Raw genomic sequence first — 14,404 nt, forward strand, 5'->3', positions numbered from 1 at the left:
ACAGAGATAGGAGAGGATGATGATGATGATGATGATGATGGAGGAGAGGAGAAGAAAAACAAGTTTTACCCTGCTGTGTGTCACCCTGCCCCTCCCCCTTTCTGCTTCTCCTTCACTACTTGTGAAAAGATTCAAAGAATGATTTGATTTGTAAAGCACTTAAAAAACACAAATACGATTAATTGAAAAAATACAAATAATAATTGGATATAATTAAAAAACAATATATATATATATATATATATATATATTATTTTTCCTCCGAGGTGGTGGAAAGCCTGGTGAGGCGAGGTTACCAAACTATAAGGTATATATATTTTTATTTTAAAGGCTAGACTTCCGTTGTGATTGGTTTGGTTTAGACCAGAGTAATCTAATAAGAGAGTGGTGACACGCTTTGATCTCGCTGCAAAGCGGGTGCCTATGGGTGATAGTTCCAAACATTGCTCCTATGGCTGGAACTATTCCATTGAGATAGAATGAGCACTTCCGCATTCCATTGTTACAATGAGAGTCAACGGGAGTGTCATTACTCTTTTTTATACTACTCTGGTTACTTTAGACTAGAGAGATGTGAGTGGCGCGTCACATCTCTCTAAACCAATCACAACTAAGCGAGGCTCTCTTTGAATGTTTGTTTTCCTTTTTCTCCAGTTCATTCCCTCCGACCTCGCTTCGGTGCAGAGCAGACTAGTGCAGACAGAGGCAGTTAAAACGGTAACAAACAAACGCATGATAACAAGTAACAACATGGCTACCACCACCAACTTAGCAGCACGCGTTGCAAATTTAAAAATCACAGTTGGCTCCGTCGACGACGACGTGAAGAGCGAGCTCGTGTGTCCAATATGTCTGGACTACTTCAGGGAGCCCGTCATACTGAGCTGCGGCCACAACTTCTGCCGCGGCTGCATCTCCCTGCACTGGAGCCGCACGGTGGCCACGGGAGACGGGAAGAACCACCACCACCACCCCGGCGGCTATGAATGTCCCCAGTGCAGAACGGTCTGTAACGACACACGTATTCCATACATAAGCGTAGCTCTGGTCCATAGCCTGGTGTAGCTTGGCCGTAATGCGTTGAAAGTTAAACGCATTAGTTATGGACCAGAGCTAACATAAGCGTTTGTTTTATACGGTTAATACCGTCTTGTATTACACATTATTTGTCACTGAGAACTTCCGAGTTCCGACCTTACCATTTCGAAAGATATTGGAATATTACGGAACATAAACGAACCGCACGGACGGGTAACATGGCTTTAGGGAAATCACTTTATATTTAGGGTTAGGGTTGCAATGGTAGAAGTTCGGGTATGAAACATTGAATTGCAGTGGCTGTTTGGGTTAAGTGGCCGAGACTGTCGGGGATAAGCGCATTTCTGTTAGTCCCAGTGCAGAACGGGTTGTAACGTTACTTTTACTATGATGAATTTCCGCCCTGAAGAACGGCTTGTCGTAACGTGGTGTGTTATCACCTTAGAGTATATACTATATACTCTAAGGTTATCACTCCAGTGCAGAACAGGTTACAATTTAACTTGATTACATAATAAAGTAATCAATGGTGTGGCTACTCAACTGGCTAAAGTCATTCATAGTAATGTGATTTTACTGATTTACATTACTATGAACGACCATAGCCACGCCATGGAGGGGGGACGCATGGCTAGAATGTCTTCCTAGTGCAAAGCGTTTGGTAAAGTTGTTTACGTCATTTCAGTCTCTCTCTGCAGAACATTTTCACTCTTTGTCAGAGGTTCCATACCGGCTGTACCTGTATGAGTATTGTATTGGTGACTGATAGCTCCTTTCGGAACCCTACGTTAAAGTTTCTGACATTTTGATGACTTTATGTAGGGTTCCTTCTCACCGGATTCAAGCGACGTGGGACGCAATCTGACTTACCCTGACTTAGCCCTGTGCTGCGGTGTGGGTGTCACGCTGACATATTCCAAACGAAGCATATGGACGCTATAGGATACAACGAACCCTCTCACCCCCCCCCGAACGGCACAGAAGCCGTTAAGTATTTTTAATGTTTGTACGACCGTTTTGCCAGCTCTGAAATTCTCTCTTCGGTCCCTCCTTGTTGACATCTCGGTTGGCTAGCTGCGCCTACGAGGCGCGTAGGGAGGCGCTGCTAGCCAACCGAGATGCCGAGAGGCGGTACAATGGGATGTCAACAAGAGAGAATTTCAGAGCTGGCAAAACGGTCGTACAAACATTAAAAATACTTAACGGCTTCTGTGCCGTTCGGGGGGGGGTGAGAGGGTTCGTTGTATCCTATAGCGTCCATATGCTTCGTTTGGAATATGTCAGCGTGACACCCACACCGCAGCACAGGGCTAAGTCAGGGTAAGTCAGATTGCGTCCCACGTCGCTTGAATCCGGTGAGACCGGACCCTACGTGGTAGGTCCAAAGGAGCTCAACCCGGGGGGTCCGGAGACGGGCTAGGTGACTGACTGACAAACATATCTTGATTATCACCTGGATATTTTCCTAGCCTAAGATTTAGACTCGTAGATGTATTTCATTACCTTTGGTCGAGAGAGCGAACCCCCACTGCCTCCGGAGAGCTCTGAACATGTACACATGCAACGACCCCCACAGGACCCCTTGGGTCCTCTAGTCTAGACCCCCCACTGTAGAGAATGTTATCTGTTGACCTGTTCTGTCATGTCCAGCTGGGGGTCCCTCTCTCTGTCCTTCCTGCTGATTTTGGAATCAGAGGTTTGAGGCAGTAAGTGGATCTCAAATATTTGCATGCCAAGACCCCCAAATTGATATATATATTTTAATTTGGTCGCGAACCCCCTCACCTGGAAATGTTTCATGCCAGGAACCTGCAGAATGTGGCTGCTATTTTCTTAAATGTATAGTTTTCATTTTCAGGAAATGATTATGCAAAAAATAATTGATTTATCTCAAATAATTAGGAGATTATGTAATAATTGTGACAGGCCTACCTAAAACAGGGGTGTTTTATTTATTCATTACCTTATTCAAGCTGGTAGGCACAATAGCACAACTTTGGACCCAATGACGAGCTTTCATTCCTGATTCCTATGTTAATCTTCTACATAAGCCTGTGGTGACACATTATTACCAGGGTTCGATTTGCTGGTTGAGGACAGTGTTGTTTTTGGCAACACATTTATTTTAGTTTTAGTCAGTCTTTGGAATTAAACTTCATTTTAGTTTTAGTCACCTGGAATGTGTTAGTGTAGTTTTAGTCGACTAAATGTCATGCGATGTTGGTTGACTAAATCTACAGTTGACTTTTTAATTTTATTATTATAAAAGGGTAGGCACCCTCACAAAAAACATGCAGTAATCCTGTTATCAGTCGTCTCTGAGAATAATAGACTGATTTCAATATTGGATTCCATAGAAGTCCCTTTTGGTGTTTTAAGCATTATGTTATACTTTAGCTATTGAAAAATAGCAGATCTACAAGCTCGTAGCACGACACCGAGTGCACTACGAGCTTGTAGGTCTGCTATTTTTGAAAAATCGTGAAAATGTGGCACAAATCTTTGAATGTATATTCTTTCAGAGCGAACGTTTTTAACTCCAATCATTGCTTCTGAGGGGTTCCTGGAATGGGACAGATTGGGACAACGTGGTTCAGTCATGAGATTTTATTTTAGCTTTCAGTAAAATGCAGTGAAGCAAACTAATAATGTTCATTCCAAAAACATAGTTTTTTAACATTTTTTTTGTTTAACAGGTGTTCAGTAAAATGACCTTGACCAAGAACTTTGTTGTCCAGAACCTGGTGGACAGACTGGACGAACTGGACGGACTGCGTGGTTCTTCTGCACTGCCGCCGCTGCCCTGCGCCTCCTCCGCTAAGGTCAAAGGTGAAAGGTGTGACATACACAGAGAGGAGCTGAAGATGTACTGCGAGACGGACCAGTGTCGCATCTGTGTCGTCTGCAGGGAGTCCAGAGCCCACAGGTAATGTATTACACCAGTGGCTCCCCAAACCTTTTCATGTCAAGGACCCCCAAAATGATACTCATTAGCCTGCGGACCCCTTATTTGAAAATATATGCCAAGGACCCCCATAAGAGAAGTTCTTTTTACGGCTATAGTAGGGATTTTCAGCCATTTTCATTTCAAGGGCCCACGGTTTGACCTGACTTAGGCTACAGACCCCATAGAGACCCATTGCTGTGAGCTTGTTGATCTGCCATTTCCACTAGGTCCCGACGAGGACACATCAAATTACTCTTTTGGGTCATGGATCAAAAGTTTTGGAACCACTGCTAATATATATGAACCACCTTGAACGTGGCAGCCTCCCTGTTGTTGAGCTCTATATACAGCTTTTGTCCCCACACGTCTCATATTTGCCATTGACAATGAAAGGAGAAATTAGGTCATATGTACCTCAAATATCACGTACATTTGTGGCAACACAAACATTAAATGCCATTGACAATGAAGGGAAATGTACGTCGTATGTAGCAAATCGGCTAACCAATCACATACATTCATTCGGCTAACCAATCACATAAAGTTGTTCATGAGATGATGTATAATGATATGAGCGCTCCTCACTTCACACAGGTGTGATTCTTTTGGGTAAAAAAATGCAGAATATTTTTGACTTCTCAGCTTTCGTCAGATGTAAGAAGGGAAGGGCATCTTTGTCTGGTGTCTGTGGGAACACAATTGGCCGGTGTTCGGGAGAGAGAAGCTGTATTAGCCTTGATGTGTATAACTGTGCCACATGCTGTTTTCTACATTTCTGACAAAGTATTCAATCAATGTGTGTATAATATTATATACACCAGTAACTGTTCTGTTCTTCTCATCAGACATCATGAGGTGTATCCAGTGAGTGAAGTTGTCGATGACATGACGGTGAGACTTCAGTAATTGATATAAATCATTTGCTTATTTTATTTTTATTTTTTAGTTCGGCATCTGTGGTGAATTCTCTTGTTTTGGCAAATTGTTGATGATATGTCCCATATGACTGTATGGCTGTATGCCCTGTGTTGAGCATAATCATTTTAATTAGAATTTCATTATAATAGATCCAGCATAGTTTAGCACACTTGAGTGCCGAGGCAGATGACGTGTAGACTGCAGAATAGATGACTTGCAACATCACTTGCAACCCAGTGTGTGAAGCCCAGTTCTAAAACAAAAATGAGTGTGAGAACAGTTTGAGCCACAAGGGGGTGCCCTTGTGGCTCAAACTGTTCTAGTCATGCAAGAAATGCAGGGATGGATTCACTGACGCTTCGGGGAGGAAGCGTCAGTGAATCCTCGCTTGGTTCTCCCAACAACGTCAGATAAGAGGAAGCTTCAAACCTCCTACCAAACTACTTCTCGGCCCGGGGCCCATGATGGGGTCCTGACCTCTTTTCAAGGTGCTAGCCTAGGTTGGCTTCGGGTAGAAGACAGAGTTAAGCAATTGAAAATGCGATTGACATTCAAAATTGTAAATGTGGCTTTGCCCCCTCAGTGCCCTCAGTATATCTGACTTGGTCAGACAATAAGCGAACAACGATCTGGTACCACCCACAGTTTTTTTCCCTTAAAAAAAAGAGAATGTTTTGGGCTTTTTCTGCCTCTTATTTGATAGTGTACAGTAAGCTGATAGGACATGGGGGAGAGTGATGGAGTGACACACAGCAAAGGTGGTTGGGATCTAGCCTGGCTAATAAGCCAGACCGAATTAGCCGTTGGCAAAAAATAATTGCCTGCCGGCGGATTACGGTCTGGAGAGGCTCAATTGTACGCCCATTTCCTACACCAGAGAACTGGTGTGGCCAATCGGGACACGGTATGCAATATGGGCGGGCTTTGGTACAGTGACATTCAATGCTTGAGACCTTTGACTGACAGTAGCTCTGACCAATTGCGTCAAAGAGAAAATGTTTGAACCCGCCCCCCGGGAAACAAGATCCATACACAGCATCTCCAGACTCAAATACCACACGACAGTGTGATTTGAGTCTGGCTTATTAGCCGGGCTAGGATTAGCCCCCTATGTGCCCGGAACGCTAGGCCAACCGGGCCTGTCTTATAGTGATGATATTGAATTTTGTTATTTTTCATGTCATGTTTATGAATTGAATACATGGGACCCAAATGGAAACGAGACCGCAAGGACTCTTGGTGCTATTCCTTTTAGTCTAAAAGGAATTGCACCAAGAGCACTTGGTCTAACATTTTAATCCAATTATTTGACTGTACTCTGTTGCTGTTAAAATTCCTGCCTAATAAAGTATTCAATTAATCACTTATAGCCTTATTTTATAATTTAAAGGCATTATTTGATTTTTACAGTACATCATAATATCAATATCAAGGTATTTTGTTAAAAAATATGTATGGTGATTCTTGGCCAGTCTTGCTTTGCTGTGACTGCTCTCTTCACAAGTAGCTAATCAGAAATCCCTTCAAATATGTGTGCAATACTGTGTGTTGATTCATGCGTTTCTTGTAATATTTCAGTGTAATTTATCTGTCGATTCTCTTTATCCCTCTTAGTCAAAGCTACACGATAAGCTCGAAGAGCTCACATGGAACAAGACTCAGTGTGAGAAAGTCATATTGACGGAGGAGAACGACAAAATTCAAGCCAGGGTAAGTCATTAACATTTAGAATAGAACTTTCTGACAAAATATGGGTCAAACATTGGTAATCGGTGAACTCTGACTCTCCAAAAATGGGGATCGGCATCGGATCCAAAGGTCTAGTATCTGTTGGGCTCTTAATTACACCGCTTAGTTTTCAATTAAGTAATTCATGCATGCATGGCTCACTGCACGCCATTGTATCTGTATGACCACAGGATTTCAGTCATTTAGATTCCATAGGATATTGCGCAGCGAAAATAGCTGATCTACAAGCTCTTGTCGATTTTTGTATTTATTTTTGAGGGGCGCTCCTATAAACACTATTTGTCTGAACAAACATTAAAAATGCCATTGACAATGAATGGATAATTTACGTCGTATGTCTCTGAGCAAATCGGCTGGGAATGTCTGTGGGAACCCTTGGCCAATAAGGGACCACCATTTTTGAATGATGATGATGTATAATGATAATGTATGATGATTAGAGCGTCCCTCACTTCACACGGGTGTGATTTAAATAAAGATAAGAGCATTTGAACTGGTCAAACTATGTTTAAAAGCATTTTCCCTGGTCTTGGAAAAAAAGCTAAGCTTAAAGCCTCCAGGCGGCCGTATGTGGAACAGCAAAACATCATTTTGCATATTGTGTTAATTGTTTAGGACAGGGGTTCCCAAAGTGGCGTCCGGGGACCCCCAGGGGTCCTTGTGAGAGAGTTCCAGGGGGTCCCCAGCTAAATGATAGTTTGGAACCAAATGGACCCTTATGGGTCTGTAACTCTTGAGTGTGTACACGAGTTAAATTAACATTGATTTTACAATATAAATTTGGGGGTTCCTTGACATGAAAAAGTTTGGGAACCACTGGTTTAGGAAACGGAGCTTGTGTGTGGGGGTTCTTTTCGCACCGTTTCACAAATAATAACACATTTAGGACTTTGCCATATAATTTTTCTTTCAGAACATGAAAGAGAAGCTGCGGGAAAAGATCGAGGCCGACGTGGGACACCTGGTCCAGTTCTTACTGAAGGAGAGGGACTCCATGCTGGACCAGCTGGACGCTGACGAAGAGGCAACGCTACTGGCCATCGACGACAACCTGAGGCTAGTGGACGCCCAGCTGGCAGCTGTGGAGGAAGAGATGGCCAACATCTGCTCTCAACTCACCGGGGATACCAGCTTTGAGGTCAGGAACCTGCAACAGTTAATGAAACTAATGGATTAGAAAAATAATAAAAAAAAATAAAAAAATAGTCTATCCCTATTTTGGGAATGCCAGGCGAAAATGTTCAAAAATACAAAAAAATAACATTGACAGTTCCATGAGTGCTGGTGTTCTGTTGTTATAAAGTTACGTGTCCAGACCGTGCACCCGGTAAGAAAGAGAAATATTACTGAAACGAGTTGGAGTCGTTGCTCTCGCCCTTGATTTAGAAATCCAAACATAAACTAGGGCTACATAAACTATGATTCATGGATTTGTTGATGCATACATTTATTTAAAATAAAAAAAACAATGTGCTTCTCGATTTAAAGGGCCACTTCACCCCTTTTGCAACCAGAGCTTTCGATGATGTTTAGGACACAAACACTTTCCTGGGGTTTTAATGTGTGTAATATATATTTTTTGTTGATATTTTAGTCATGATGCCTCGCCATGTTCATGACCAAAAACCTGTCATGAAAATGTGGTCTCACTTCAGTGTTTCCCGCAGGAAAATGCCTTGGCATGGAGCATGGCATGGCGACGACACCCGGCGTGCGGCCAAAGAAATTGACTAATGAATGAATGAATTAGGCCAATTAATTAATTAGGCCAATTAATTAATTAGGCCAATTAATTGGGGAGGCACTGGGGAGACACTGGAGAGGCACTCAGGGAGGCACTTGGGGGACACTGGGGAGACACTGCACTGGGTGGACACTGGGGAGGCACTGGGGAGGCACTGGGCAGATACTGGGGAGACACTGGGGAGGCACTGGGGAGGGACACTGGGGCGGCACTGGGGAGGCAAGATTATTATTATTTTTTTCAGCTTGGCATGGCGCGATTTATTTCAAGCATGGCGCAGCGCCATGCCAACAACATTGTGGGGGAAACTCTGCTCTTCCTTCCTGGACTACAAAGTGACACCATGCAGCCTCCCCCATAGACGCCCCTTTCGGCTCTGGAGCGTATGTGCTCAAGGGAGGGCAAAACATTTCCCAGATTCCTTGCGAAGCCCCACGGAAGCATGACCGTGCGTCACAGAGTGCATGTTTGGGTCTGTAAGTCCCGGAAAAGACGTGCTGTGATTGGCCAGTAACCACTTGAGTGGCAGCGTGACGTAGCGTGCCTTCCACTCTTCCGGCGTACGTCCTCTCCCAGTGTAAATTCTTTCGCCCTCCCGTCGACACACATCGCTCCAACGAACTGGAGCGGCCAATGAGGCATCTATTTTTTTTTTAATATCTATGGCCTACCCCCTCTCCACAAGGAGGGGAAGTGCACTAAAGCATTATGGGTATTGTAGGAAAAAGGAATTCGGCAATCCAGTAAAACTCTAGTCAAACACACAGTACAGACTTCATTATTGTTCTGGCCATAGGGTGCACATTTCTAATTGTGCTACTGTTATACTACAAATACTGCGGTTTCCTCCAGCGGTGAAATGTCCCTTTAATCAAAAAGGTAATGGATAGAATTGGATCATTGGACATCATGTCGTCCCAATTCAACACTGAATAAATCAATGGGCATCATTTAAAACGTTTGTTCTTGTTTTCCTTTGTTTTGTTTTCTCAAACAGAGCCTCACTAAGACACATGACAAGTAAGTGACTTCACTTTTCATCGCTGACCTTCCAGTGTGTTTCTATGTGGAACGTTTGCTGCTAATCAGCAGTATGTGCAGACGTGTATTATCAGATTTCCCGACCCATGTTGACCAAATACGTTCAAATTCTTTCATGTTTTTGAGCAGGTTTAATGTTTGTTTTGTTTAGACAAACATTAAAAAATCACACCTGTGTGAACTGAGTGGTGTAAGGTCTTATATAGACTGATCAGCTGTGGTCTGACGTAATGTCTGACGTAATGAAATCACACCTGTGTGAACTGGGTGACCATAGCAACCATGCTCAAGTTTTGGTACGAACAGACAGACAGACACGTAAACTAACAAAGCCAGTTGTAGGAGTGGTTTACACCACTCAAAAACGCCATTGACAATGGACAGAGTTTAATGTTTGTTTTGTCGGTCACTGAGCAAATCGGCATATGATGTGTTATGATATCGCGATGATGTAAGATGATAAGGGTTGGTAAAGCGCCCCTCACTTCACACGGGTGTGATTTTTTTCCCCTCAAGCATATACTATGTGTATCAGAAATTGGTTGCAATTCTGCTACTTTCTATCCAATAACCAGGTGTTCAAAGTCAAATCACATATTTTAACAAACATCTACGTCTCAGTCTCAGTCTATCAAATGCATGATATTTGTTGTACCAGTTCTATGGTCCGAGTTGAAATGTGTTTAATATTTAATGCTTGGTGCATATGGCCATCGCTTAAAGGGGAAAACCACCCATTTTCAACATTTTACTATGTCATTAATATACCTTAGAGCTGTTGTGTGGAAATAATAATAAAAGTCCCCCCATTTTGTGTTTCCTAGAACTGTAATTATGAAAAAAAAGATTTTTTTCAGACCTCTAGTTCTAGGAAACACAGAATGGGGGAACTTTTTTATTATTTCCACACAACAGCTCTAAGGTACATTAATGACATAGTAAAATGTTGAAAATTAGTGGAATGCCCCTTTAACAGAGTTCCTGTTCCTTCTCATCAGAGTCCTGCATTCCAAATCATTGGAGGTTGCTGCAGTGACAGAATGGCCTGTTAGCTGGCCGGAGTTGTCCGAGCCATTCCAGCTCATCATATGGAAAAAGATGATGCGTGTTCTGTCTACTAGTGAGTTGACTATACTGCATACACAAACACATTATATACACATCTGCCCCCCAACCAGTCGTACCGATTGTGGGTCAAGTTTGAGTGTATTTTCTTTCTCCTCATAGATGGCTCAGACCTTGGGGGAATCGGTGCATTTTAGTCGTGTTGTTAGGCTATTGTTCTAACACAACGGATAACACGACAGCATATTTCAAAATATAGGCGCTAGAGTGGCAGCAGATATGGCAGATTTTACTCTGAAAAGCCCCTCCCTTCCATTCCACCCCCAAAACCGGGAGGCATAATCTTCCATTCTTACCTCGCGCTGGTTATGCTAAAGTCTCTCTAGAAGCGTTAATATTCCAAACGAGAGGCATGCTGAAGTGAGAAATGAAGACGGAACATTGCCCATCTGGTCAAAACCATGGAGAGTTTCCTAGATTAGGAGATACGAGCCATTCTTTTAGAGCCGCAAACAAGGAAGTGAACGGCAGCGCGAATCAACAAGGAGTACATTGGAATCAATAAAAAAAGACCAAAGGACGCCTATACACGTCCTTATGGACGTACGTATGTTTAAGTTACTTTTCGTTTGGCCTTGTGTGCGATGCGTTTGCTAAAATTCCACTTAGCGTTAAGCCTTTAGCCCTTTTCACACGGAGCAACAATACGCCGTGTGTGCGTGTGTGTGTGTGTGTGTGTGTGTGTGTGTGTGTGTGTGTGTGTGTGTGTGTGTGTGTGTGTGTGTGTGTGTGTGTGTGTGTGTGTGTGTGTGTGTGTGTGTGTGTGTGTGTGTGTGTGTGTGTGTGTGTGTGTGTGTGTGTGTGTGTGTGTGTGTGTGTGTGTGTGTGTGTGTGTGTGTGTGTGTGTGTGTGTGTGTGTGTGTGTGTCACACAAGATCGCACCCGCTTGTCGTTATGGATGTCTGATTTCCTGCTCACCTCTCACTGTCTTGAAAATATTCAGAAATTGCAAGGTGAATCATGTCACTTCACATTTTTGAAACGTTTTGAACATTTGTGCCAGTTTTCTCACCAACAGTAAATTGGGACAGGGTTGAAAATGCTGGAACCCCTTTTGGTGTTTGAATATATTCTTTCAGAGCAAACATTTTTAACTCAAATCTTTGCTTCTGGTGGGTCCCTGGAACATGTTTTCAGATGGGGGTCGGCGGCCAAATACATATATTTTTGGGGGTCCTTGACATGAAAATGTTTGAGAACGAATGACATAGTCATGGGTGTCAGGATTTTGAAGGCATTTGTAGAATCGTCCTCAGGTCTAAATGGGTTTTAACCTTCTTTGCTTTACTTGTCCCAATAACCCAGAGCCGCAGAACGTGACGCTGGACCCACTCACAGCTCACCCCAACCTCCTCATCATGGAGGACGGCACCATGGCGGAGGAGACGGACAGACGGCTGGACGAGGACAACCTGCGCTACGAGCACTTCAACAGTTTCCCGGGCGTCCTGGCCATCGACCGCTTCTCCGGTGGCCTCCGCTACTGGGAGATGAATGTGAAGGACAAAGGCATGTGGCACCTGGGGGTCACCGGCGAGGGCAGCGGCAGGAAGGGCTTCGTGAGCCTCAAGCCGTCCGCCGGCTACTGGAGCCTGTCCCGCCGCCAGCAGCAGACGCTCTTCGCTAACGAGGAGGGTGGCGTCGTCTCCCTGGGCAACAAGGAGGACCTGCTGCGAGTGGGCGTGTTCCTGGACTACGACGGTGGGCTGGTCATCTTCTACGACGCCGTCAACATGGTGAAGCTGCACGACTTCCATGCCTTCTTTGGCGGCCGGCCCGTCTATCCTTTCTTCAGCCCCGGGAAAAACGACCGCAGGGGCTGTTTTCAGATTTGCCACTATTACTGAAATGTTTCAACGTGGAGCAGTTTAAAGTTAACCTGACTCCGCCAGATGGGGCAGCAGAGAGTACACTGGGTTCCCCCCTCCTGCTCCCATCTGGGAACTCTCAGGCAGACTTGATGCTCCGGCCACAAAACGGCCTGGCCAATCAGCAGCAGCTAGAGGTGGGATCAAGCCATACACAGTGCTGCCTTGATCCCGCCTCTAGCTGCTGCTGATTGGCCAGGCCGTTTTGTGCCCGGGCATCAAGTCTGCCTGAGAGTTCCCAGATGGGAGCAGGAGGGGGGAACCCAGTGTACTCTCTGCTGCCCCATCTGGCGGAGTCAGGTTAGTTTAAAGTGTCCCCCCGACAACCCGGGGGACACGATGTTGTTGGTATCAGAGTTGCAGACCTCTTAAGGGCTCATTTGGACCCCTGGTGGTCCCCGAGCCCCACATTAAGAACCAGTGGTTAAAACCGGATGTTCACCGGATCTTCAGTAAAGATTTGTAATCTCCTTTTTTTTGTGCAAAAATAATAATAAATACCTAGGTGGCTATCTGAGTAGAGATAATCTAAAGAGATTTGTTATCGCGCTGGTTTTAAAATAGGTAAAACTGTTCCATTCGTTTATTTGATAAGCTAAATCTTTTTTTTTTGAGGGGCGATATCCCCTCCTATCTCCAGCTTTTGGTGTGTGTAACCCAAACTTTGTCCTAACACCAATGCCATTGACAAGTTTTAGTAATTTGCTGTTTCATAAGTTCTCAGTTAAGATGAAGCAAACTTGAATAAATAATATCTTGGACAACTCTTGTTTGTAGGTTCAGCACCATTTTTGTCTCCACCAGGCCGAAGGCATGGGGAGAGAGTATGTTTTGCACTCCGTCCGTGTTTGTCTGTGTACAGCTAATCTCCGGCACCGTTAACCCGGTCGATGCCAAACTTTGCAAACACTCCCTAGATGCCAATGATGAACCTCATAGCGCCACCAGGAGGCTGACTTTTGTCGAATTCATTTTTTTTAATATTACTCCATATTTTGTCCAAAAATCGTTACACACTATCTCTATACTATAGAGATAGTGTGTAACGATTTTTGGACAAAATATGGAGTAATATTAAAAAAAATGTATGGATGGAATATGAAATATCGGACAGATCCGGCTTGAACACATGACTATAGAGTCTATAGTCATGTGTTCAAGCCGGATCTGTCCGATATTTCATATTCCATCCTGATTGGCTAACATTGGCTTTCAAAGTTTGCAGGATTGGCCCGTTTTGAACAAAACGCATCCAAGGCGTAAGAAGAAATGGCACCCTTTTCACATTGGCTTATTATAGCGCCACCAGGAGGCCACAACCTGACCTGCCCTGGTGGAGACCTGTGGCCCGAGGCGCACTTTTTCTAGTCCTTATAGTTTTGTTGCTAATCAGTTCCAATCCAAACCTTTGAATATAGTACAGTATGTTTGTTGACTTTAAATGAACATTTCTTTCTTTAAAGATAAGTTTTATTTTGTTTTTTGTTTTTTATTTTGTGTATTTCTTCAAATGACAAATGTTTAAAATATCCCTGAGGTTTTTTTTCTCCATTCTGTTGAGGAATAATTGTATTCAATTAAGTTACTGTCATAGAATATGATCCAGACAATATTGGTCTGGTGTCAATTTCTGAGTAGGTTAATTGTTTGCCCGTTGCTCTGATCAGTCTACAAATTAATATTCATTATCACATGTAGCCATCTACAGTTAATCAAACATATATATATATATATATATCGTGCATTAGAAAAAAAGGGTGAATGTTAATGAAGGAAGGAGCTTGTAGTTTAGATATTTTTGTGCACCACTTGCACAAAGTGCCATATTTGTGTGGTTAATCAGTCAATCATAAATAATTGATTAGAATCTTTTCACGTTGATTCATTTTATGCGAAAAAATTATGGTAACACTTTACTTAAAGGGATAGTTCAGATTTGTGGGGGGCACAGAGGGCCACGCAGTAAAAGTAAAT

At 43.5% G+C, this 14,404-nt stretch overlaps 1 protein-coding gene across 2 annotated transcripts; it reads left to right on the forward strand.

Annotated features, from left to right (window-relative positions):
- Positions 1-612: 612 nt before the first annotated feature.
- Positions 613-13,196, forward strand: LOC306927767 (E3 ubiquitin-protein ligase TRIM62-like). Of its 2 annotated transcripts, none has more exons than XM_079507616.1 (9): positions 613-1,005; positions 3,777-3,964; positions 4,831-4,876; positions 6,518-6,613; positions 7,566-7,790; positions 9,394-9,416; positions 10,436-10,557; positions 11,868-12,435; positions 12,736-13,196. In XM_079507616.1, the coding sequence occupies exons 1-8, from the start codon at positions 631-633 to the stop codon at positions 12,407-12,409; spliced, it is 1,617 nt and encodes a 538-aa protein (XP_079363742.1). In that variant the 5' UTR covers positions 613-630; the 3' UTR covers positions 12,410-12,435; positions 12,736-13,196. The 2 variants fall into 2 exon arrangements, with proteins under 2 accessions (XP_079363742.1, XP_079363741.1); XM_079507615.1 differs by having other exon boundaries at positions 615-1,005; positions 3,735-3,964.
- Positions 13,197-14,404: the final 1,208 nt, after the last annotated feature.

Source organism: Electrona antarctica (genome assembly GCF_951216825.1).
Source record: "Electrona antarctica genome assembly, chromosome: 8".
NCBI classification, from domain to species: Eukaryota; Metazoa; Chordata; class Actinopteri; order Myctophiformes; family Myctophidae; genus Electrona; species Electrona antarctica.